Source organism: Rhinolophus sinicus, chromosome 8 (assembly GCF_057876585.1).
Source record: "Rhinolophus sinicus isolate RSI-liver-muscle chromosome 8, RSI-T2T, whole genome shotgun sequence".
Lineage (NCBI taxonomy): Eukaryota > Metazoa > Chordata > Mammalia > Chiroptera > Rhinolophidae > Rhinolophus > Rhinolophus sinicus.
This window is the reverse complement of record NC_142508.1, coordinates 3022701-3050278: the sequence shown is the minus strand read 5'-3', so window position 1 is coordinate 3050278 and position 27578 is coordinate 3022701. Positions and strand designations below refer to the sequence as shown.

General features: G+C 40.0%; 1 protein-coding gene across 21 annotated transcripts in view; it reads right to left on the bottom strand.

Annotated features, from left to right (window-relative positions):
- Positions 1-27578, bottom strand: part of KMT2C (lysine methyltransferase 2C) — a 222825-nt gene that overhangs the window by 155510 nt on the left and 39737 nt on the right. For all 21 annotated transcript variants that reach the window (XM_088799766.1, XM_088799771.1, XM_088799770.1 and 18 more), the window contains exon 2: positions 13421-13509. In XM_088799766.1, coding sequence (XP_088655892.1) covers positions 13421-13509 — 89 coding nt within the window. The remainder of the gene's footprint in view (positions 1-13420; positions 13510-27578) is intronic.

The following is a 27578-nucleotide window of genomic DNA, read 5'->3' as shown; positions in this document are numbered from 1 at the left end:
TTCTCTCCTAACTCCCTTTACCTTTAAAGAATTGCAATACTTTTCATGTTTCTTTTATACTAAGACTACCTATCTAAGAAATTGTGTAATCATGTCCTTTCCGATAGCAGTGGTCAAAAGAAGTCAGTGTTCTGACAGCTACATTTTCTAGCTGTGTTTGTATCTTACTGAATCTAGTGTATCCACTACATCCAAAATGGGTTGTAAAGCGAAACAATGTAGCACTACACTAGAAACAGCAAACACTGTAATTATCCTATGTTTATTCACTACAGTATTGATACTGATTGGTAATATGTAGGAAGCAGTCACTACTTTCACAGAGCACATAGACTTTAAAATATAAGCAACTAAACAAATAAAAATGTGAACATGGTTTTCTCTAGAAGTTAATACTTTCACAGCTAACTTAGTCTCTATACTTATCCATACTTCCATAAATTTTCACAAATACACATTCCTGTTATAATTCTTAACATGATTTTTTAAAAAATGCATGCACAAAGGATTAACAATAAGAGTCCAAAACTTATGAAGAGCCAAAAACTACACTGACATTAAAATAGTAACGGATAAAAGTCAACTGCTCTCTGGATGTTTTAGTTATTAAAAGTATTTCCTTCAGTTTTTCTATATAGTAACTTTTTTAAAACGTACTTTAATGAATATTCATTGTTTGCAATTAATTTAAAAACCTAAAACCAACATATTACAATGTACGTCTTCACCATATAATAATAGCTATTTATAGCGATCTTAATCTCCTTCTGAGAAATAGCTTTACTTAGGCCGCAAAATTCAGTGTGAATACGAAAAGAATATTTAAAGCAATATCGTCATGGCTACTTTCCAGTAAGTGCTGACTATGTCCTCACCACGTGATACCACGCATTAACTCATGTCAACTTCACAACAACCTTATGAAGACAGCTGTCAGGTCTGGGATTTGACACAGCTAACAAGTTAGTCTGTTACTGTTTCCTAGATGCTGGTAGAAGACAGGAGACTCCTGGATCCAAGACAAAGGACTTCATTACTCACTGTACAGCAAGCAGCATGAGCATGAGGACATCGTGTCAGTTCCCTTTTGGCCCCCAAGTCTCACAGGAGAGACACCATGGGCTCAACGAAATGCTTATACTCACAGTGAATTTGATTACAAGGAAGGAACAGGGGGCCTGGGGAATCCACTGCTTTTATAATAAGCAGTAAACAAGCCCGCTCTTTGTCTCAGAGGAAGACATTGCCTCATTTTTCAAGGCTGCTCCCTGCAAACACAGTCCTGAGAAATGGCCCAGAGAAGGAGCAGTCGAGGCCGTCCATTCTTGGCAAACTCAACAAGTGCAGGGTGGGAGAGATGCGCCCTGGGTCTCAGGAGGAGTCCTCCCAACAGCAGCTACTACCATCGGCTCCATTTTACAGATGAAGAAGCAAGTGAGAGGTCGAGGAACTTTGCTCACGAACACAACTGGAGGAGCTGGGTTCAAACACAGGCAGGCGGGCTCCAGACACGAAGCTAACCGCTACTTAGTGGAAGAGTGTGAGCCGAAGTCACAAAATTAAAGAAAACAAAATAATTACAGAACCGAAAACAAGAGGAACCACATGAAGTAACAACAGTAATTCTGCAAACAATGTTGGTAATGTGGAAGACGGACTAGAGAAAACACAGCATCTAAAACAGTGGAAGTGATGAAAGAAAATTAGTCAAGAAAGACAAATAACAAGTACAACAAATGTGCATAATGATTACTAACTGACAAAGAAACAAGACTAAATGGAAAAAATATTCAAAGGTTCTACGGAAGAAAATATTCTTGAAACAAAGGAAAAATCAAAATCTGTGGATCAAAGCAGCTCAACCAAAGCAGCAGAAAAAATCACCTGGCCGCCTGTCCTAGCCCTTAACAGAGGAAGCAGACAAAGGGTAAGGGAACAACGGAGGACAACCTAACCTGTAAGCCCGACCTACGTCGGGGACGCCAGCTCCCGCTTGGTATCCATTCTTTGCCTCTGCCACTGAAGCCCCACGCGGCTTCCATTCCTGTCTCCAGGAGTGAGCTCTGACTATTGCACTGGGATTCCACAGATTGGTTTACTTTTTAAACAGGCTGGGTCAGATAGACATGTTCTCTAAACTGGTCTCAGAATTCTGTTTAACCGATACAGAGACATGCTTCTTCTGCTCGGAGAGGGACAAGAAATCATGTGGCACCCAAGGCTGCAGGGAACCATCTTCCATCAAGGGCAGCCAGCCAGAGAGTGAAGCTGACTCAACAACAACAACAACAACAACAACAAAACTGAGAGATGCAAAGAAACAGGCGCTTTATGCCAGCAGGGAGCCTGAATTAAGCCAACTCAAAACCCTGAACATCTGACCTCTGAACATGACAGCATATGACCCACAGATTTCCTTCTTTCTTGGAATCTCTGTTATTTTACTTTCAGTAACAATATCCTAGCAGACTGAATCCAATAAATCAACATCAAGTTTCATACACCATCCAAGGGGGGTAAGGGGGCTATACATTCTATTCAAGCACCCAGAAAACATTTACATAAACTAATTACATATTAGGGAACAAAAAAACTCCACTAACAGCAGTCTAGGTAATTTGGAACAACCCTCCCACTGAAGTCAAATGAGAAAGCCCAGTGAAATATTTTAAAAAGTAAACAAGTGTTAAAAGCATCAGAAAACTAACACGGTAGTAAGGAATCACCATCTGACGCTCCTGGAGAGCAGCAGGGAGGAAGGTGAGCCTGGCATCCCGGGCTGCCTTTCCCATGGGGGTGTCAGCCGCTCAGGAAGAGGCAAAAGTCACAATGCCCCTAGAAAGTGTACGACCACGGCGGTTCAGTGGTGGCAGGAACCCCAAAGGGCTGGGGATTAAGAGTAAAAGTGCCCCAGAAATAAATCAATCCACACAAGGGCTGCTGCACAGCTTTGCATCACACGCTTAGAACAGACAACACAGCCGTGACACTCAACTGAGGTGGTCTTAGGTAACTAGTGCCCCAGCCGTGACACTCAACTGAGGTGGTCTTAGGTAACTAGTGCCCCGAGGTATCAGCCGAAAAAAAAAAAATCAAAGAAAAACGACCTTCAGAGGGAAGAAATCATCAACATATTCCCACAAATAAACTGTCAAATATATTGTCGGGCACCTATGCACATAATCAGTTCCACGAGGAAACAAAACGACAGAAGCAAGAAAGGGCCAGAACAAGTGCAACTGAGCCACAGGACTCTGGGCACCGGAACAATCAAACAAAAACTTGAAACCAACTGTTACAGGTAATAAAACCCAAGCATTAAAGTTTTCAGGAGGGAACTAGAAACTATAAAAGGTGATGTTGCAAATTTTAAAAAGAATACATTTTAAAATACAGGAAATGGGCTCAACTGATATATTTAACAGCAGATCAGACAAAGCTGAATGGGTATAAGCAAGGTGGGCGGCCTATTCAGATCTGTCCAGAATACAGGGCAGACACAAAAGAATACAAAACGACAAAAGAGAAGATACATGGCAACAAACACAGTGGCACAGTCTAGTGAGCACGTGGAGAGAAGGAGGAAGAATGGTGCAAACGCAGTACCAAGGCTGCCATAAAAACGGACACAAGTGGACACTTTGGTCAGCGTTGCTCAAGCTGTAGTTCTCTGTAATCAGAAGTGTCTAGATGCTGATGGGAACCACTTCGAGCACCTCTTGTAATTGCAGAAGTGTGACTTGTAGTCCTTTTGTTATAAGTATATACTGAATATTACAATTTTAATACAGTTCCTTTCTTAAAATGTGTGTACATTTTTTTGGCTTTTTGGCACCTTCTACATTTGAATATATAATAGCTGAGAATTTTCCAAAACCAGTAAAGACTTCAAGGAACCTCAAATTCTAAAATGTAAAAAGTGTACAAAACCAACACTATAATAAAATTAGAAGTTAATCACAAAGAGAAAATCAACACAAATACTTAGAAATTTTTAGAAATCTCAAATACATCAGAAGACAAAGAAGAGATCAAAACTACAATTGAAAACCACTTAGAAAATAAGGATAATAAAAATAATTAATATCCAAATGTAGGAAAAACACTAGAAATCACGTTAAAAGACATACCAGCCTTAAACATTTTATTTTTTGGTTTAGTAATTAATGAAAATTAACGAATTAAAACATTTATTCTATAAGGTGGAAAGAACACCACAATAACTTATACAGCTAACATGACACGAACGGTGGGTTTAGCAAGATTGCAGTGTATAAGGCAAAATACAACAATAAATGATACTTTTATTTATTAGTAATGTGCAATTAGAAACCAGCATCTAAAATTTATCATTTTATAATAGCTCCCCAAGAAATAAAATAATTAGTACAACTGACAAAACATAATCAGTATCTGTACAATAAAAATTACAAAACACCATGAAGATATCAAACGAGCCCCAAATGGAGAAACATGCCAGGTTCATGAGATGAAGACCCAACAGAGTAAAGATGTCAATTCTCCCCCAGTTGATGTACAGGCTTAACACAATTTCAATTAAAATCCCAGCAGGATAATTTGTTTAAAAAAAAAAAAAAAAAAAGACAAGCTGATTCTCAAATGCATATGGAAAGGCAAAGGACAAATAATGGCTACAACCGTTCGGGAAAAGGATAACACTGGAAGACTCACACTTATATAAAAACTTGTTTCATAACTTTTTTGAATAGCCGAAAACTTGAAACTACCAAAATGTCTTTCAACAAGTGAACGGTACATCTATCTATACAAAACACCACCACTTGGCAATAAAAAAGAACAATCTATATTGTACCTACAACAACCTGGATGTATCTCATAGGTATTAAGCTAAACGAAAGCAGCCAGTCTCAGAAAGTTACACATTGTATTTTGTTTATTTGGAATTCTCAGAGACAAAATTATAATGAGGGAAAACAAATCAGTGGTTGCCAAGGGTTAGGGAGGCGAAAGATGTGACTTTAAAGGGACAGCACAAAGGAGTTTGGGGGGTGATGGAAAAAGCCAAACAAGGCCAAACAAACAACAACTTCTTAGTCTGAAGGTGTCATTTAGCCTTGTGTTAATTACAACAGGGAAGTAAGGGTTCAAACAAACACTCGCTGCCTCTTTAGATTCTTGAGAATGGAACTGATGTACCAGAGATAATTTGAGGAACGTTCTCTCCAGGTGGGACTTTGAAAAGTCTGTAGCCTTTGAGAAACTAAGAAACCAAGTCAAAATTCTAGTGAAAAATGGAAAGTGGGGGGCAACTGGTTGGCTCAGTGGGTTAGAGTGCTGTGCTCATAACGCCCAGGTCGCCGGTTTGATTCCCACATGGGCCAGTGAGCTGCGCCCTCCACAACTAGACTGAAAACATTGACTTGACTTGGAGCTGATGGGTCCTGGAGAAACACACTGTTCACCAATATCCCCCAATTTAAAAAAACATAAATTAAATTTTAAAAAAAGTAAAGTTGCGCAGAGAGTACAGAGGTAGTTACTGGCCCTGAGGAGCTGAGGCAACGGTCAGATGTTGGTTAAAGGTACAGAGACGCAGTTACATACACAGGACGAACAGTCTACAGATGTAACACACGGACATGATGACTACAGTTAATACTGTACTGAACACTGCAAATTTGCTGAGAGTAGACTTCAGAATAAAAGAAAGCAGGAGAAGCTATATTAATTGCAGAGTGTGTAGCAAGTAAAGTTATTGGGGTAAAGAGAGGCCTTACACAATGACAAAGGGGTCAATTGTCCAAAAGCACATAACAATCCTTAACACATATGCATCTAACAACAAAGTGTCAAAATACATGAGGTAAAAAGGATAGAACTATAAGGACAAATATATGAGTCTACTATTACATATGGTTGTTAACACCCATCTCTCAGAAATAGGTCCAGCAGGCAGAAAATCAGTAAGGATATAGTTGAACTCAAAACCACCATCAATCAACTGGATATAATGGACGACTATAGACTACTCCATCCAACAACAACAAAATACACATTGTTCTCCAGCTCACACGGAACATTCACCAACAGACCACATCCTGGGCCATAAAACAAATTTAAAATAATAGAAATCACATAATGTCTGCTCTTAGACCACAATGGAATTAAACCAGAAGTCAGTAACAGAAAGACAACTGGAAAATCCCAAAATATTTGGAGGTTAAACAACACACTTCTAAATAACACAGGGCTCTAAGAAGAAATTTCAAGATACATTTTTAAATATTTTGAATTAAATAATAATGAAAATACAACTGATCAAAATTTGTGGAATATGGTGACAGAGCTTCGAGAGAAATTTATAGCATTGAACGTATCTATTAGAAGAGAAAAAAGATCTAAAATTAATCAGCCAAGTTTCCACCCCAGGAAATTAGAAAAAGAGCAAATTAAATCCAAAGTAAGCAGACAAAGAGAAATAAAAATTAGAGATGAGGGGCACTCGGTTAGCTCAGTTGGTTAGAGCGCGGTGCTCTTAACTAGGCTGCTGGTTCAATCCCCACATGGGCCACTGTGGGCTGCACCCTCCACAACCAGATTGAAACAACTACTTGACTTGGAGCTGATGGGTCATAGAAAAACACACTTAAATAAAAGTTTAAAAAGAAATTAAACACGAAATGATTGGAAAATAGGACATCAAAGAGAAAAATCAATGAGACCAAAAGCTGGTTCTTTCGGGGGTAGGGGGTGTCAATAAAATCAATAAACCCCTATCCAGGTTAACTGAAAGAGAGAGAGAGGGAGGGAGGGAGGGAAAGAGGGAGGGAAAGAGGGAGGGAGAGGGAGAGAGAGAGGGAGAGGGAGAGGGAGAGGGAGAGAGAGAGGGAGAGAGAGAGAGAGAGAGAGAGAGAGAGAGAGAGAGAGAGAGAGAGAGAACGAGAACACAAATTACTAATACCAGAAATTAAGGAGGGCCATCACTACAGATCCTATAGACATTAAAAAGATAATAAAGGAATACTATGAACAATTCTATGCCCACAAATTTGATAAACCTAGATGAAATGTATCAATTCCTTGAAGGACACAATTTACCAACACTGACCACAAAAAGAAAGAAACAATCTGATAGCATTATACCTATTAAAGAAATTGAATCAATAATTAATAACCTTCCAAAACAGAAGGCACCAAGCCCAGATGCGTTCACTGGTGAATTCTACCAAACAGAAGACAGAAGATATTCTGTCTTCCAGAGTCTTCTGGAAGACAGACGCAGAGGAATTCACTTCCTAACTCATTCTATGAGGCCAACAATACCAAAAACAGACAAAGACTTTACAAGAAAACAAACCAAAAAAACTACACACCAATATCTCTGATGAACACAGATGCAAAAATCCTCAACAAAATATTAGCAAATCAAATCTAACAATGAATACAAGGAATTATACACTACAACCAAATGGGATTTATCCCAGGTATGCAAGACTGGTTCAACATTTGAAAATCAATTAATGTAATCTATTCCATCAATTGGCTGAAAAAAAGAAAAATCACAAGATCAATAGTTGCAGAAAAACATTTGATAAACTCCAACACCCATTTAAGATTTTAAATAAACCGCTCAGTAAACTAGGAATAAAGCAGATTTCTTCAGCTTGATATAGAATTGCTATAAAAAGAAACCACAGCCAATATCATATTTAGTGGTGAGAAACTAGAAGCTTTTCCATTAAGATCAGAAACAAGGAAACAAGGGCCCCCTGTCACCTCTCCTTTTCAACATCGTACTGGAAATTCTAGCTACTGCAATAAGACCAGAAAAGGAAATAAAAGGCATACTGATTGGGAAGGAAGAAATAAAACTGTCTTTGTTCACAGATGTCACAATCACCTATGTAGAAAATCCAAAAGAATCAACAACAATAAAATACTCCTGAACTCATAAGCAACTATAGAAAGGTTTCAGGATACAAGATTAATAGACAAAAGTCAGTCATTTTTCTATATACCAGCAATAACCAAGTGGAATTTGAAATAAAATATATACCATTAACATTAGTAGCCCCCAAAATGAAATACTTAGGTATAAATCTAACAAAATATATAAAATATCTGTATGATAAAAACCACAAAAGTGATGCAAGAAGTCAAAGAAGCAGTAGATAAATGGAGAAATATTCCATGTTCATGGACTGGAAGACTCAATATTGTCAAGATGTCAGTTCTTCCCAATTTGCACTATAGATTCAATGCAATTCTAATCATAATCCCAGCAAATTATTTTGTGGATATTGAAGAACTAATTCCAAAGTTTACATGGAGACCCAGGAAAGCCAACACAATATTAAAGAAAAACGAAGCTGGAAAACGAACATTATCTGACTTCAAGACTCTACAAATCAAGACAAAGTGGTGCTGGTGAGCAAATGGTCAATGGAGCAAGAGAGCGCCCAGAAACAGACCTACATAAACAGAGTTAACTGACCTTTGAGAAAGGCGCAAAGGCAACACAATGAGAAGAGGTAGTCTTTTCAACAAATAATGACAGAAAACTGGACATCCCTGCACAAAAAAATAAATCTAGGCACAGGCCTTACACCCTTCATAAAAATTAACTGAAAATGAATCACAGACCTAAATATGAAAGGCAAACCTATAAATTTCCTAGAAGATGACATAGGAAAAAAATCTAGATGACCTTGGATTTGGCACTGACTTTTTAGATATAACACCAAAGGCATTGATACACAAAAGAAATAACTGATAAACTGCACTGCATTAAAATAAAAAATTTCTGGTCTATAAAAAAACACTGTCAAGAGAAATGGGAGAAGATATTTGCAAAAGACATACCTGATAAGGACTGTTATCCAAAACATATTAAAAACAATCTGATTTAAAAATGGGCCAAATACTTTAACAGACACCTACCAGAAAAGATACACAGATAGCAAATAAGCAGATGAAAAGATGCTCCCCATCGTATGTTACCAGGGAAATGTAAATCAAAAACCAAGATACCACTTACACTCCTGCTGGAATGGCTAAAATCCAAAGCACCGACAGCACCAAATGCTGGCGAGGACGTGGAGCCACAGGAACTCTCAGTCAGTGCTGGTGGGGACGCAAATGGTGCAGCCACTTTGGAAACAGTTTGGCGGTTTCTTACAAAATTAAACATACACTCACCATATGATCCAGCAATCATGCTCCTTGGTATTTACCAAAAAGAGCTAAAAACTGATGTCCACACAAAAATCTGCACACAGATGTTTACAGCAGCTTTGTTCATAATCATTAAAACTTGAAAGCAACCAAGATGTCCCTCAGTAGCTGAGTGGATAAACCAACTCTTGTACATAGGTACCACAGAATATCCAGCCATAAAAAGAAATGAGCAATCACGCCATGAAAGGAAACTTAAGTGCATATTACTAAGTGAAAGAAGCCAATCTAAGAAGGTTATACGCTGTATGATTCCACCTGTATGACCTGTAAAAGGCAAAACTATGGAGACAGTAAAAAGGTCAGTGGTTGCCAGGGTTTGGGATACAGAGAGCAGAGCACAGCAGACTTTTTGGGCAGTGAAGATACTCTATGATGCTGTAATGATGGACACACGTCATGATGCATTTGTCCAAACCCACAGATTGCACACCACAGAGGGAACCATAATGTCAGCTGTGGACTTAGGGTAATAACAATGTGTCGACATAGGTTCAACTGTAACAAATGTGCCAGGCTGGGGGGGCGGGGGGGGCTGATAATGGGGGAGGCTGCGCATGTGGGGGCAGGGAGTATATGGGGAACCTCTACGCCATCCACTCAGTTTTGCTGCTCTAAAAACTGAAGTCTATTTTTAAAAATTATGCTAGAGGTAAACTGAAAGTATCAATGTGACCAGGTGTTTCTAAGCATGTGTACACTCTCCTATCTATGTAATAACCAACATATCCCTAAAATGAGACAACGTAACTAATTCTCAACAAAAACAACATGATCTTTATCCCCAGAGCCTAGATGTTTCTCTCTAACACTATTCTCTCCACTAAAAAGAACTAGGAGTCCTCAGAGAGCGGTCCATTTCGTGTCTTGGGGTAGAGAGAATTAAAGGCAGGCCTGAGAAACAGCGGTGAGCTTTGAAACCTTCAGAGGTGATATTGAAAAGTGCTTGGAAACCAGCGGGAAGGGGCTCCCACTAGCCACACTTTGACAGGTTGAATGGTAAAAAGAAAAACTGTAATTAGCTAAATCATAATTAACCAATTATAAGTCACTAAAACAAGGCCCTGATTATGTGATCATTCTCAAAGAAAAGTGGGATTCCTCTTCTCAAGTAACTGGCACTTCATTCAATTTGATTTTATTCATAAAGGGAAACACACAGAACTGGTTAACAGCCGCCACCTCCAAATGGAGGCCAGGACCTTCTCACCATCAGTTTAACAAACTGATCCATGAAATGTCCTGCTACTTTCCCAACAGGTACTAGTAAGACACTCATTTCCACCACTTACACACACACACACACACACACACACACACACACACTCTCTCTCTCTCTCTCTCTCTCTCTCTGTCTCTCTGTCTCTCTGTCTCTCTCTCCCTCCCTAAAGTGTGCTCATTTTAATAAAGACCCTTCTATTACTACAAACCATTGAAGAAATGTGTCAAGACATGGAGTTTACGGGAATAAGAGGCCTTCCAACAAACCTTGGGCCTTGAGACATGCAGACATGTTAAAGCCTTGCAGCCAACTCAACTGTGCTCTTAAACTGGCTAGAAATTTAGGGACCTCTTCTCTTCGCTTGGGTTTACCTGCATGTTGGTAGTTTTAATAATTGTTCTTTATCCTTTTCTTTACTATTCTTCTTGCTCTGTGTTTAGTGAAAGAACTAGACAAAGGTCTTTTCAAGAACAAGGACAGAGCAAAGCCGAACACACTTGGTGTAAAAGGCCAGGATAGAAATGTGCATATCCACTCGGACCAGCCTGCTCCTGTTAAAGCTTCTCGGTACCTGATTTGCCTGGATGTCTCATAGCAGGAAGTGTGAGAAGACGGTCTATTGGTGGGGCTACTACTCTTCAGGTGAGAAAAAGTTAAACTTCAGAATTTCAGTTTTCTGGTGATGATGTTCCAAGAGCAGTAAGAGAGAAAAACGTAACAAGGCTTCAGTTAGTGAGCTGACGCCTACTGGGCCTGGAAGCCTTCTAGGCACTGAGAATAAATGAATCGTGAATAAGACAAATCCCCAACTTCAAGAAGAGTCCGTCCTAGTGTGGAAGTCACACACTGAACAAGTGTGTACAGATACACCTCGTTTTATTGCACTTCACTTCATTGTGCTTCATGGCTGTTGCTTTTTTTGTTTTAAACAAATGGAAAGCAAACCTAGATGGCGTAGCCAACGACTGGAAGGGTATGTGCCACACGTTTACATGACTGGCACCACACGTTTACACGACTGGCACCACACGACTGGCACCACACGACTGGCACCACACCAGTTTTTCTCACATCAGCATCCGCACCAACATGTGAGTGATACATTGCCCCACGTCATGAGGGCTACGACGTCACTAAGTGATAGGATTCGTTCCGCTCCTTTATAATCTTATGGGACCAGCATCACACAGGCCGTCTTCTGTCAGGGACCAACACGTCCTCATGTGGCGCCTGACAGTACGTTTAGTCTGAACAATAGACGATGTCGTGTATGAAGTGGGGACACTGGAGGAGGAGACGTTTCAGGGTAACAGCTCCACGGAGGACACACGAAGCTTAAGGAGACCTGCTTTAGACACCTAATATTTAAAACAAGTAAAGTAGATGAGAATCCCTGATATAGGAGAGGCTGAGCACAAGGAAATAGAGAGAAACCAGGGGGGAGGAAAAACCCAAGAGCATGTGGTGTCCTAAAAAATCAAGTTTAAAAACAAAAGCGTTTCACTCCTGAACGTGGTTTGCTGCATGAAATGATCCTGACTAATGACGGCGGACAGAGCCTAAACGCTGGGTTTGGCAATACGCGATCCCGGGTGCCGTCGACAAGAACAACTTCAGGAGAGCAGGAGGAAGAAAGCTTGGGTGAAGTAGGTTCATGGGAAAATAGTCAAAAATAAGGAACCACCATGAGTATAGGCAACTCTCATGGTTGTTCCTTATTTTTCAAGGAGTTTTGCTGTAAAGATGAGCAAAGACGCAACAAAGTTGCTGAAAGGGGATGTCTGGGCAAGAGAAACTACTAGTGCGTAAGGCCGGTACTGCAGCAGGTTGCAATGCTAATGGAACGATTCACAGAGAGGGGAAATCCACGGAAAACTGAGGGCGCAGAGCCCATGAGAAAAGAAGTGGGACAGACTCCAGGACAGAGCACAGCAGGGGCCACAGACAGGTTTCATCCCCTTTTGACAGCAGGGAAGGTAGAGTATATATAGGTAGCGATGAAGGCAGGAAGATTTGACGGGGGATGAATGTGTCATTTCTTTCCTGACTTTTTCTTTTTCCATTGAATAAGCAAGACCATTAACTGAAGAATGAAAAATGGGAGGAAGTGTTAGAAATTTGAAGAGAGAAAAGAAAGAACCATCCCTGATAATGGGAGAGAGAATTTCTAAGTAAAAGGAGACTGAGGGGAGGGCAGCAACCACGAGCTGCTTGAGACCCGAGGTCATACATTTACATGACACCAGTCGGCAAGTTGATGTTTGTCCCCAGCCATTTTCACCTGCTAAAACACAGAATTGGGGTTTGGTTATGGAAGCAAAACAGTGGGAGGAGAGCAAAGGAGTTTAGGGAGCAGAAGATTCAACTTCAGAGAAAAAGCCTGTCACCATGTTTAAATTCCAACAGCTGCTATAATATTTTCAGTGAGACACCATCTCACACCAATATCCTCTGGATACAGTATGGACCTTCACCCCTCTGACAACTTACTAAATCACTAGCTTTGTGTAAATTTTGGAAACTGCTTTGGGCAAGCTCCCCTACCTTTTGCAGATACACAATACACATTAGCTTTTCTAAGGCACCGAACAGTCCAGCAAACCAGAAAGGATTTGGTCTGATTTAACCCAGCATTTTATAATATCACTTGCTAATGAAATTTATTTTTTCCTCACACACTTAATAACACAATAAGCCTTAAACAAACACGAGATGGTTTGTAAGCCAGAAATATACCATGAGTTGTTCTATTAATGGCCTGAAATCAGCAGTTATTCCCATTTTAATTCCCTTTAATAAAATATTTCTCTGCAGATACTAATTTCTTCTAAATCAGGGCTGTAGGGGGAGAACTCAGTTTTCACTTTGTCGAGACTCATCAAACCATTTCAGCAGATGGAAATGTCCCCGGTCAGGAGATGGACACGTGCTCACTGTGCTAATGCCCGTGTGCGTTTTCAATTCCTCACGACGGTCTGGTACCTGTCTCCACGGTGCTTTCCGCGTCCGCTGCCTCCAGCCCGTCCGTGCTGTCCTCATCTTCCACCGCACTTCTTCCTCTGCTTCGAGGCCTACAAAGAAGCAGACACATACCGTTACGTGTTGTTATAGCTCGGAATTAAACTCAATAGAAAGCACAAGTTGAAGGCACACAAAATAAAATAATGCAGGCAACTGTTCTACCATTTTATAGGAAATAATAACAGACTTTCCAGTCAGACGTGTCTTCTACCTGTATGTGAGGACAGGCCCCGATGAATGTGGGTCACAGAACGCGACACTTTGTCCCTCGTTTGGCTGACCTTCAGATGACTCCCTCTTCTACAGGAGGGGTGTTTGACTGCCTAATGGGGTCTTTCAAAGGTCCCACACGAGGCTCTACCTCTATATCCAATGAACTTGAGGAGTGATGCCCAGGCATGCGTGTTTTAAGAAAGTGATGTACACCCCACCAAACCACTCAAAGGAAAACATTCTAAATATTAACCACCGTCCCATTATATCCACTTTACAAGTGTAATGAAATTTAACTTAGAAATACTTCAGTAAAGTAAAATAAACATAAGAGTCATGGTAAGTCATGTGATTTTTTTGATCCAATACAATTTTTAAATAAACTAATGCTTTTAAATTTTTTGAAGTCTCATAAATAAGGAATAGAAATGAGTCAAAAAATTAAAATACATAAAAGAAAAAACAAGATATTATATATATATAAAAACTCGGAAATTGACACAGCGGTATTCAGATAATTTCAGTGCTTTAAATTATTCATTATTTAAAAAGAAAAGATATAAACAAATTCAGTACGTAGCTGAAAAACACTGAAAGGATAGGAAGTAAAGAATATGAAAAAATAAGGCACAAGCTGTTTTAAGCAATAGGAAATCCATTTAAATCTTACTTTGAAAAGAATATTAACCAGTAAAAAACCAATAAAAGAAACATAAGAATTTTTTAAAGTTAAAGTGATCGAAGTCCAAATGGTTTTATAACTAAATTACTGCAAACTGTCAAAAAGTCATCTCTACTCACCCCCAAATAAAAAGAAACACCTAAACCAAAATCCTAACAGATACAGTCCAAAAAAATGGCTGAAAAAAAAATCTAAATAAAATACTAGTAAATATAATCAGAATGTAGGTATGATTTAATATCAGTAATTTTTCATTATAACATACCAAACAGCCTAAACAGTGTCATTTCTAATTTCATGGCAGAACTAAATAGAAGAAAACAAAGAAATGAGGAGAAAGGGTGATTAGGGCTCAAGCATTTGAAAGCTGATTTTATTATTCATGGAAAAAGGGAGCGAATAATTATCTTCAGAATTATTAAGTCCAACAGTTATGTTTAAATGTAAAAGTAAACTTTACAACAGAGAGGAAAGAAGGAATGAGAAAAATTTGATCAACGCAGAAGCAGGTAGAAAAGGAGAGAAAAAACACATAGTAAATAGAAAATAAAAGATAAAAAACAAATACGAATTTTCACAGTAAATATAAATGGCTTAAACTTTGCTGTCATTATTCAGTGCTAAAAAGATTAATTCACCAGGATCCACAGAACTTCACATTCTATAAAGCACATTCTATAAAGCACATTCCTATTTTACAGAACAAAAGGAAACTGACAAATTCACAATCACTATGGGAGACTAACATGCCACTCTTACAATCTGATAGGTGAAACACCAGAGTTAGTCAGAAGCATGTGAAGCAAGTATTTGGACAACATATTTAACAAGCTTCATTAGATGACTCCATCAAGCCTCCTGTGACCGGCTCTGTTAAAATACAGGAGACAGAGGTAAACAGCAAGGAAAACACCCCAGCCTTCACTAAACTATATTCTAGTGAGAAAAACGTAGTTGTCACGCTTGTAAACAAATAAAACACATATAACGCCAGGAAAATACAAAGAAAAAAAATAAAGAATGAAGGACTAGCTGCCATTTTAAATAAGAGATTTACAAAACAAACTTTACAAAGTAAAACTTTACACGCATAAATAGACAGTGCAGTGGCGATCTGACACAGAAGAGGAAGGAACCGTGCAGACACGGGGAGAAGAGCGCTGCTCTCAGGGGGGAGAGCAAGGCTGCGCAGACCTGCGTCACGGTGCGGGGAGCAACACGCAGTTGTGTAAGGAGAGGTGAGGTCTACAATGAAAAGGAAAAGTACCAGTTTGTTTAAAAGCTTGTAGAGCATATGAGGACTAGGGACAGGGAGACTGGAAGTTCTTGAGATAATCCCAACGTGACTGTTACAAGGGGACAGAGAACGAGAAACTAATTCACGAGGTTATATAATTATAAATAATTATGGAGGCAGAAGTCCCTCTTTCCTTCATGCTCTTCAGAATAATGAACACTCACTGTTAAAGACACTGAAACACAAATGGGTTAGCGGCTCTGTCACCTAATCTTCCAAAACAATGTCCTGCTCTTTTTAAGTTTCTCCTTCCACTATCCTGACCGTTGCTACTGTGTTTCCCCGAAAATAAGACCTAGCCGGACAATCCGCTCTTATGCGTCTTCGGGAGCAAAAATAATGTAAGACCCAGTCTTATTTTACTGTAAGACCGGATCTTACAACTTGACGTGACGTGACGTGACGTGACATAACACAACACCAGGTTTTATATAATATAAGACCGGGTCTTATATTAATTTTTGCTCCAAAAGACGCATTAGAGCCGATTGTCCGGCTAGGTCCTATTTTCAGGGAAACACAGTAAGTTATTATTTTTGGCACAAGTGGCTTTATTTGAAACTTGTCTTATCTCGTGCATATGTATCTCAATATATCAATTGTCTGCATTGTGGTACTTATTCCTCCAAAAGAAATTTTTAATTTTTGCTGTTTTTTTTTTTCCTTCTTCTTATTTCTACTCTTGGTTTTGGCACCAATACAACATGCTTTTTTACATTCACCAACGATCAGAATTCTTTTCCTTTGGTCACTGGACCAATTATCAACATGTCATCTTCAAATGTCCCATATTTTAGTCACGTCTTTACCGCTGCTCACTGGCTTCTGGTATGTGACTGTTCTGCCCAATCAAACACCGAATTTGTCTTTTTCTTAACGCAGAAGACAATGGCTGTACTTGTCAACTCTGTATCAGCTTCCAATTTCCATATCCAAATAGCAAAGTAGATGTACACATTTTGTATTTCCATATTGCATTCAGATGTTTCCAGTTTTGGTTTTTAATAGAACTTTGAAGTCTAATTACAAATGATAACATAAAGATTATTTATTTTAATCTTTCTTTGGTTTTTCTACCTTCTTTTTTCCTTTGTATTTCTTAACGCTTTCGTTTTGATTTACCTTGTTGCAAAGAAATTTGAAATAAAATAATACCACTAACTTTGAGATCATTTTCCATCAAAAGTCCAATGTTCCATATCAATCTTATAAATTAAAACTAATTTGAGTTCCTGAAATGACATAGGAGACATCTACTGAAAGCCACATCAGAGTAAGAAGGTTCACCATTACCCACCAGCCATAAACAACTAGAAAACCACACAAAACAGAAGAAACCACCCTTCTCGGACCCTGGCGCACAGGCAGGCAGGAATGGGGCTGTAACCCCTCAACAGAGAAGCAAACACTGTGAACCGGGCATCACAGAGGCTTTCTGCTCGGAACTCAGTTACAAACTGGAACAGAGCGTGGGACTCAGAGACTGGCAACTGTGCAGAAAAGGGGAGACAGAAACCCTCAGCCCAGGAGCCTAGAAATTACGAGACAGTACGTGAGAGGAGGCAGCAGGGCAGAGAAAGCGCTCCAGAAATCTGCACATGGTGCCCAGATATCCAACCTGCGGAGCTGTGGTGTAACACCCCCTAAGGCTGGACAAGAACAACTTCCAAAGAACAATTCCACAAGAGCTGTGATTACAAACCACTCCCAGAGCTCCCGGAGAGCCGGGAATAAAGCGCCTCCCCTCACGCCAGAGCCCCAAGACCTCACTGATGACACTGTCACATTCAGGAAGAGACCAGAGCAGAGCAACCTTTAGGAGTGGGGCTAAATGAATCCTAGGAATAGAACAAAGGCTATGGCAGACCATGCCTAAAAGAGCTGACAAATAAGTCTCAACAGAATCCAAATGATCCATGACTACCTTAACGACCAGGCCAAAAAGAAGTTCAACACTTGTGAAAGCACTATGAAAAAACCGAGCTCTCAGCAACACCAACGAAATCACAATATGGGCATCCAATAAAAATTTACAATGTACACAAAGAAGCAGGGAAATGTGAATCATAAGCAAGAGAAAAATCAAGAAATAGAAACAGAAAACAACAGAGATGATGATAGATGGGACGAGACTGGACATCAAACCAGCTATTATCAATATGAGGAGAGAAATGGAAGATACTAAAAAAATAAACCAAATGGAACTCACAGAGGTAGCCTCAAAAGATATCATCAAATGAAAATTTCATTTTGAAAGATTAACGTCTGATTAGAAATGGCAAAAGAAGACGGACCTTAAAGATGTAGCAAAAAATTCTACCATAATTGAATGACAAGTGGAAAAAGACATAGTTATAAATGGGTTTACTGATAAATTCTATCAAACTTTTAAGAAATAATCCTAACCCTACACTATCTTCAGGATATGCTGGAGAAAGGAACACTTCCCAACTCATTCTACGAGGTCGGCATTACACTGACAGCAAAGTCAAAGACACTGTATACAACCAATGTCCACCAAAATCACAGACTTGTTCCACAGAATTAAAAAGGAACGCTCCAACACCCATTACTCCCAGATATTACAACTGTCATACCAAATCAAAACAATTGTGTAAGAAAATAAAATTACAGCTGTTCTTCATTTTTTAAAAACACATACATAAAAATCTCAAGCAAAAAATTATCAGGAGGCTCCAGTTCTAGATAAGATGGAGAAACACATGCCAAACTTTTTCTCTCACTGAATGCAAGTATAAAACATGGAAATAACACATGGAACAACTATTTGACCTTCCCTAACACTAGATAACAGCAGGTTCATCAGGAACAGACACCAAAATGCAAAGTACGGCCAAAACAGCACACTGGCTTTACTATTTTACTTCTCCAGTCTCCCTGGGACGGAATGAGCTCAGGAGAGAGCACTGCAGCAGGTACAGCGAGAGCGCGCCTGAGCTGACCTGCAACCTGCACAGGAGGGGCTGTTCCTAATCAGGTAAGAAAGACTCTGATTAAAGCCTAGGGCCTCATTTCTAACCTCTGACCACTACTGAGTCCATATAATGCCAAATTACCTGCAAATGGAACATCTGTGCCAATTAGTTGTAAGATACCAAAAAATCCCTGTGACCATTTTGTTCAATAATTTAATACATATGTACATAGATATACGCATATACATACTTACACACACCCAGTAAAAATCAAGTCACAAAATTCTATGGTCATAATTTGATCCTTGAGCCCCCTAAAATATGTCGCTTACTGAATAACATTAAATAATTCTTCTTAAAAACATTACTAATACAGTAACATTTTTAAAAGAGAAAAAACAAATTCTCAATAGAAAAACGAAGAATATGACCAGCAATTAAAGAGAATGAAATGGCCTTTACCACATGAGACATTCAACCTCACTAACAATTTTAGAAATGGAAATTAAAGCAAGCAGATATCATTTTACATATCAAATTAGCAAAGGGTGATAAAACCCTCCACTGGGCAGGTTACAGGAAAACAGACACTAGTTAGAGTAAACTGGACAATCAAACCAACAATATCCTAGATACAGACCATACAGAATACAGATCTTTTTAGTCTCTTATGTCACAAAGGTCTTAGAGAAAATCACTTGGTAATTATAAAGACTACAACACAACACAAGTAATCGTCAAGGCAAGTCAATGTAGCAATGACATTATAACCAAAGGAAAGAAAACAAAACAAGTGTAACCATCTTCCCATGCAACAGGCAGTAATCATCCCAGAAGTTCAAAATGGGCACAGCCAATTAACTGGCACCTTCCTTCCTATATTGTAAGTGTAGATGTGCTTATAGCTGGTAATTGCATACATAGTGTCTACGTGTGTAACTGTTTAGCTAAGTTTAGGTTTCACAAAGACTTGAATATTTGGAGTGAGGAAGAAGTATATATCATACTTACCACAAATGAAAGTGAAACTTTCTAATAAATACCTAGGTATCATTTTTTATTGTTGTTTTAATTTACGACCTTGCAATCAAAGAATTTACAGTGGTACATACAGAATTTCCCAACAATGGATAGTTGTAAAGTTTGAGTATTTGTTAAAAATGACAGTTCAAAACATAGAAATGAAAAATACAAGGAAGAGGTCCTTGCAAAGATCAATTTTTCAAAAGGTCCTTGATTTAAAAATGACAAACTTTAATAAACTCACATCCATTAGTTTACCTGAAATTTTCTTTTAAATGTGTTTTCTTGGGGAGAGGGGTACGTGGGAACTGTACTTTCTGTGCAACTCTATAAACCTAATATTAACCCGCAAAATTAAGTTTATTAAAGAAACGTATTAACCCATTTAAAAAACTGTGTTCTATTAAACTATTTTCAAAACAATGTTTTGTGGTGAAATATAGAAGAACAGTATAAAGGAAAGCACTAAAATTGTTGTGGGAAAGGGAAATTTATTTACAAAGGATCAAGAATCAAAACTGCATCAAATTTCTCAACAGAAATATTTTAAGTAGAAAACAACTCAAAATAAAAAACACAGAATGGGTGGAAAGGAGTTGATAAATAATACGTATAAAATAAGATGGTAGGAATAACTCCAAACATATATCAATAATTATGAAACATGTAAATGAACTAGTCTCCAGCAGAAAAACAAAAATTACCAGGCTAGAGTTGTTTTAAGTTTTAAGCTATGAAGAGACATCTAAACACAAAGGCAAAAAACAGCTCAAACTAAAATCAGAGAAAAAGATTGACAAGGTGTTCAATCTCACAGATAATCAGAAAAATGAAATCTAAAACAACATATTTCTCAGCTACTATACTGGAAATGTTTTAAATCTGATTATACCAAAAATTGGTTTAAAAAAACCTACAGCAACTTTTAGACTTTTACTGATGCAAGTGTGAAATGGTGCAATCCTTTCGACAAACACTCAATATTACCCAGTCAAGTTGGGTGATGTATACACCTTAGATCAGGGGTGTCCAAACTTTTTTCAACGTTTTTCACCAAGGGCCAAATGTGGGAAAATACATTTGGCCCTTCTTATTTACTATAAGACCCATTCTTATTTTACTATAAAACCAGGTCTTATATAATATAAGACCTGGTATAACATTATAATATAATGTAATGTAATGTAATATAATATAACATAATATAATATATATAATATAATACTGGGTATAATATAATATAATAATATCGGGTCTTATAAATTTTTGCTCCAAAAGACACATTAGAGCTGACGGTCCAGGCTAGGTCTTATTTTCGGGGAACAGTCCATACACAAATATAAATGTATCTTTCAAAGATGAGGGCAAATGGTTAGAAAAACAAAACAGATTCTTGTACCACCAAAAGCTGCCAAACAACTGCCTTCTGAAGTTTCAGGAAGGGAATTCCCAGAAGGAAAATGGGAGATGTAGGAGGGAATGGTGAGGAGAGAAAAGAGTGAACTTGTGCCTATCCCCAGACAAACACTAACTGCAGGAACGAAGACTAATCACGTCTGATCTGGGGGTTCCAAAAAGGCCTGAGGTGATGGGCAGGCGCGTGTGAGCCGGGAGGCAGGTGATCAGAGGCGAAGCACTTTAAGGCTGTTACCTTTGGGAGTAAGGTGAATTGCTGACTCATGTTGCATTTTGGATCAATATTTATGCTGACACTCCCAGGGCAGACACAAAGCAATACACACAATGCACAACTACCAAAGGGAAGAGTGGAAACAAGACAGAAGATGGGAAAGCATCTCAATCCAGGGGGAGCAGGATACAGCGCAGAGCCGCGTATGAAACAGCGGCACGACGCCCAGGGAAGGGAAAAGGGAGCTGTGTACGCAGGACAGTTACCGGCTGCCCCGCGCAGGATTCCTCTAAGACAATGTTTAAAAGCAGGCGAACCTAAGCATGTGTCGTACAGAGATACCTACAGATGTGGCTTCTAAAAACTATAAAAAGAACCAAGAAAATGTTCAACACAAACTTCAGAGTGACTGCTCTGGAGGGGAAGGAAGGAGCGGTGCGACCCAGGACAGGTATTTAGGGGACTTCAAAACCTTGGGGGTAATAGTCTACTCTTCACTAGAAAGGAAGCACACAAATGCTTGTTATTCTTTAAACTAAACTGTATAGAATTATATATAAAATCACACGTAGAAGAAAGGAATACGAAACTGCACAATTTGAAGTGAACTTAAAGGGCTGTCCCTGTCCCCCAAGCCCCCGGGTGGCTCCACACAAACTTCCACTTACAATAGCCACGTGTCTCCTCCACCTCTGCCAAGGCCTGTTCGCTTCAGGACTGTTATTTAAACTGTGATTTGTTAATTAACTATTTAAGCAATGACTGTGTTTTTCTTTTCCCCTTACTTTCTGTTTCTTACCTAGACCGTGAGCTCCCCAAGGCAGAGATGTTTCTTTCGGGCTTCCCTTCCTGCCCAGAACCTGCCTCAACCTTTCTTTGTACAAAGTGGGTATTCAGATGTTTATTGTACTCAGTTCTAAATTTACATCTGCATATGCCTGGATATTTACTTCCCAGTCTCATATTCCTTAACAGTTAATATGAAATGATGAAGCATGTAACACAATTAACAAACTCAAGTTCTAATATTTCCTTCACTCTGAAGCAAATATTTTCTTTACTATGTTAAACCAGAAGTCCTGGATTGGAGGGTGGGGTGGGTTCTGCATTTTAGTTTTCTATGTTCTGTTTCCAACTTCAATGAAATAAAGAGTACAAACTCCTTTATCTTCTTTAAAAACTTACAAGGAATTAAAATGAGATATGTAAGTGTTTTTCAGTTTCTCCCTCTTCAAAAAAGCCTGTCGGGAACTCTTCCTTCCACAGCTTCTAGAAAGAATCCACAGGCTATGCTCCTCCACTTCCTCGTCTCCCATTCACCCCTCAATCCAAGGCCCTCACACCAATGAAACGTCTTTCAAGGCCATTCTTTCAGCAGTTTCTAAATTCCATATTCCCATTCTTTCAGTTGAACCAGTTTTCCCAAAGCAGTTTGCAGAAGTCACGTAAAAGAATTTATCTAGCTACCTACTGACATATGTACTGAAAATTTGAAATCTAGAACTTGTTTCAAAATAGCTGGAGAGGGGAGAGGATGGGAGGGGAGTAACAGCCCAGATGGAACAAGACTGACCACAAGGGGGACAGCTGTTAAAACTAGGTAACGGGAACGTAGGGTTTCATATAAAAATCTCTCTATTTTTATATATGTTTAAAATTCCACAAAGTTTTTAGAAATACTTATTTACTACTTGATCAAACTGTATGACTAAAAGTGCATCTAAAGTAGGGTCATAAAATCTTACTGTTAGCAGGATTTGTTCAACTGTGTCCAGTGATGAATTCCTCCTATAACCTCCCAGACAAGACTGCAGCCTCTACTTCGTCAATACACAACACAGAACGAGAATGCCGGCCAGAGATACACGCATGAATGAGACGTGTACATGAGAAACAAGCAACAGAATGTCTCCAGACAGTGAAAGCGAACAGATTGGTTGGGAAAGGACAGGCCACTTTATGATTAGTAGACTTGACAAAGAAGGATGGGTAGGATTTCAGAAAGGAAAACGGGAACAGAATGAAGTGTGGAGAAGGAGGAGAGAAAAGTAACTCGGGCAGCAAGAGCGGCTTGAGGAGGCAGAGGGGAGGGTAAATCCTGCCGTATTCTGCAGAGAACAAGTAAGTGTCGACAGGTAAAATGGACCCCAGGTGTGGGAAGGACGTGAATGCAAAGCTAAGATGTTTGAACAAAATCCAGCTGAGAGTTTCTGAACGTTTTACAGCAAAAAAGTTTCAGAACCAATTATACACTGGAAGAAATACCTCGTCAGATTAATAACCCAGATGAGAAAATGAGCTCTGAAGGAACTGCTCAATGGACACCTGTTTCTGTGCTTACAGCAGCTTGGAGAGTCTGTCCCCAAGTTTTGTTCTGTTTTTAATTCAAAGCCGAAATAATCTGATCATTCATTTCTTCAACAAACATCTGAGCGCTGGCTGTGTGCTGGGCACTGTTCTAGGCAGGCCCACAATTCGTATTTCAGAGTCCTGGTTCTGGCCTCTAGAGCAGCAGTTCTCAACTTGGGGGCGGGGGGCAGCTTTTGTCTCCCCCAAGGACGCACAGCGCAGTCCCCACAACAAGGAATCCGCCAGCCCAACGTGTCAGCGGGCCACGCATGAGAAGCCCCGCTCTAGGGCAGCACAACCCAGACCCTCATCCAAGGCGCTGTCGGATGCACGTTACTTCCATTTCCTCCTGTTTCTCGTCCACAAACGCACAAACCCATTTTAATAATGTGGCAAGAGGAACTAAACGTACCATGAATCTCAAGATCTGGTTTTTAAAAAGTTTATAAACTGCATTTATTTTACAAAAACTTTTAGAAATAAAACTGTCTACCTCTTGTGTTATCCTCTGTTCTCAAAAACTCAGGCTAAAAGCTTTCGGCAACGTCTGAGTCCTCGTTTTCCCTGGTGCCCCTACAGCAGCTAATCGCCCCTTTCTGGCACTGCCTTCCACGGAATGCTCACAGCTCAATGGCTCCCCTTCTTTCCCCAGGGCCATCATCTGACACACTTCCCTCACTGCTTGCTCAGGAGCTCTGCCCGTGGTCTGTACCTCCCTGCCTCCCCCCACCCCCACACTATCCTACTCAGGAACACTGCATGTTTCACCTGCTAGAAATGCCACAAAGTTGCCTGCAACATACCGAGTAAGAGCCCAATTCCCGGAGCTCGGCATTCAAGGCCTTTTCTCAACAACGGGCCACAACCCTCCTTTCCCATTCCTTCTCCCATTACTCCCCTCAGGAACAGCCTTTTTCAGCAACAGGAGTTCTTCTGAGCACACAAACAACCTTCCAGATCCGAGCAATCAAAAGCCACTTAGGCTTCATTCAGATAAGTTATGTTTGCGACTCAGAAAAGCAGGGGTCAACTCCTAGGGCACCCGACCTGCCCCCCTCACTGTCCTCACTCAGAACTTCCTCCACTCAGCTCTCCACCGCTCTGACTCATCCAACCCTGCAAATGTGCCATCTTTTCAAACATCTTTTCACAACGTCCTAACACAGTCATCTCCACCACAACCACCTGCCCCACCTGCCCCGCCTGCCCCACCCTGTATCTGTGGCTTTCAGGCCATTTTATTTGGCAATAAACATATCATTTCATTTTTATTGGTTCTCTTTTATATTCAAACAGCTCCAATTATAATTGGTTCATTATAAGCTGAATGGGAGGGAAAAAGGGCATTTACATTCCCAAACCAATCTTCAATGCTCTTGTAAAGACTTTTTAAATCACAATTCCCAGCATTAGCAAGAAAACAAATAAACAGGTATGTGCGTGTATTATTGGTAGGAGTATAAGTTGGTACAATTATGCCTCAGTGATATTTGTCGATATTAAAAGTCTAAAATCTGTATAGCCTTTGGCCCAGGAATTCCACTTAGGAATTCATCATGAGTAAATAATAAAGTGCACCAAGATACTCATCTGCACATCGTTTCTGACTCTCAAAAAAAAAAAAAAGAATCCTCCCGTCCAACAAGAAAAGACCATTCATTCAGGTGACTCATTTATTTGAGCAACGCAATACTCTGCAGCCACTAAAACCCTACAGGGCTACGGTCACTGACGTGGCAATCTCATCCTCCTTAAGTGAAAGAGTATAAACAATGTGATCCACATCTTTTCTTTTATGTTATGATTTCCTATTTTTTCCAAATGTTTTCTACACACGCATATACAGACATAATGTGTATATGTAAAAAAATATACCACTAAGTGTTTGTAAGCCTTAAGATGCTGGGACAAAAGATTTTTATTCTTTTGTTGATGAATATTTATAATTTAGCTATATTAATTTTTTCTGATATAATAAACATTTTAAGGCTTATTTATAATTGAATGGCAATCTTACAAAACCGAAGAAACCTTGGTTTAATGTATCTGTGGGAAAAACTTTTTCAGGAGGAATGCTAAAACACCCCGCACCCACGCGCACAGTTCAGTGACCCAAAAGCATCCCCAGCGACCCTGGGGGTTCTCACTTTGGCCTGGGACCAGAGACTCTGTAAAGACTGCCGGTTAAGACTAAGGGTAAGGACAGGAGGCCTGGAAAGCCTTGGGGTGCGGGGGTGGGGGTATAAAGACACACGCCGTGGTCTGTGTGTGCTGGGCACACAGCATAAACTTAGATGAGAAGGGCGTCATCAAATCAGAAAGGCAGCACAGGGGATGCCACGGGCATGAGCTCCAGAGGCCGAAAGCTTGGGTTCCATCTCACCTCGCCCTCTGACCGGAAGTATCGCCTTGAGCAAGCGGCTTAGCTTCCCGGCGCATTTGCTCATCTGTACAATGGGGACAGTGCATGCTGAGAACTCAGGTCAGCTACATAGTTACCGCCATCACGATTCCTGCCACTGAGAGGAAGCCCTGTGCTGCTCCTAAAACAGTCGTGGCTTCTCAACCATCAATCACTGTTTTGGAAGCCAGCCTCCTTTCTAACCTTGCCAGGTGCCAGCTCCACGAAGAACAAGAGCCAGGACTCGAGCAGGAAGCCGGAGGCAGTGAGTGTGTTTGTTGGGGGCAAGGCAAGGGTAGGAGCAGGGTGTCAGATGGGATCTGCGGAGGCAGTTCAGAAAAAGGACACGTGAGTCACTGCACGGTGCTGCCAGAATCGTCTTCATAGAGCGTGTTTGTGTCATTCCCTGGATAAAACCTTTCCATGTCTCTCCACGGCCTTCAGAGTCATAGCAAAACTCTTCCTTCAGCTGACTTACATCCATACTCCGCCTTACGCCCAACACACTGGTCTCCTGGCCATACTGAACTTGCTCATTACGAACTCCCTCCCTTCTCAGAGCCTGTGCATGTGGCGCTCCCTGGAGCTGGAAAGTAACCTCTACCTCCTCCAACAGAAGTAAACTGCTATTCAACCTTCACAACTCAGCTCAAGGTCAACTCCAGGGCCCCTTCCTGACCTTCAAGCTAAGACCATCTGTGATGTGCACACTACCTCTGCCCCCTGCACTGCTCCCCACCAGCCAGTGACACCATGGAGGGACCTGGCCTTCATCTGCGAGGTCCCAGAGATGGTTCTACACAGTGGGACTGATACTTAAGGAAAGAGGAATACTTAACACGGATTCGTCACAATTGGAAATGCTCGTGACCCAAATGATTCCACTGCAAACTGGTAAAGACAGAATCAAACATTTATCCTGCATTTCCTGTGAAAACTGTTACAGTACTAGGCAACCAAGTAATAGGTGAGGGGGATTTTTCTCTTTATAAAAAGTATTCCCGCTAATAAAATGAAGGAATAGCAGAATTAACACCTCATCCTTTCACAGCCCCTATGAATCAATGGCTCTGGGCACTGGTCAGCAACAGCTTCTAGGGTCACAAAAAGGGCCACCCAGACTCTATGTGCCTCCTGACGAAAGAATGCACCGTATGAAGCAGACATGAAAGATACAACTGAACCCGAACCCGATCGAGTCTCCAGTTCCAACTGCTAGTTTGGAATCAGGGACAGATCTGCAAAATCCAGACCGGCGGGGTGGGGGGGGAGGGCTTGCTTCTTCAACAAATAATACACTGTAAGTTAAAAAATAATAATAAAAGGGTAGCAATCCATAGATTATGAACGGCTGAATCACAATGCTTGGGCCTTACTCAGATTCTGATTCAAACAAACTGGTTTTTCAAAAAATTAAGATCCCGGCTTAATCTGCTCACGGAATCTTTGGTGACATTATGGATTTAACCGTTAACTATTTTTAGGCAATGATGATGGCATTAGGGTTTTTTTTAAAGTCTTCGCTTTTTTAGAGATACATTCTCAAATATTTATAAATGAAATTATATTGTGCCTGAAATTTGTTTCA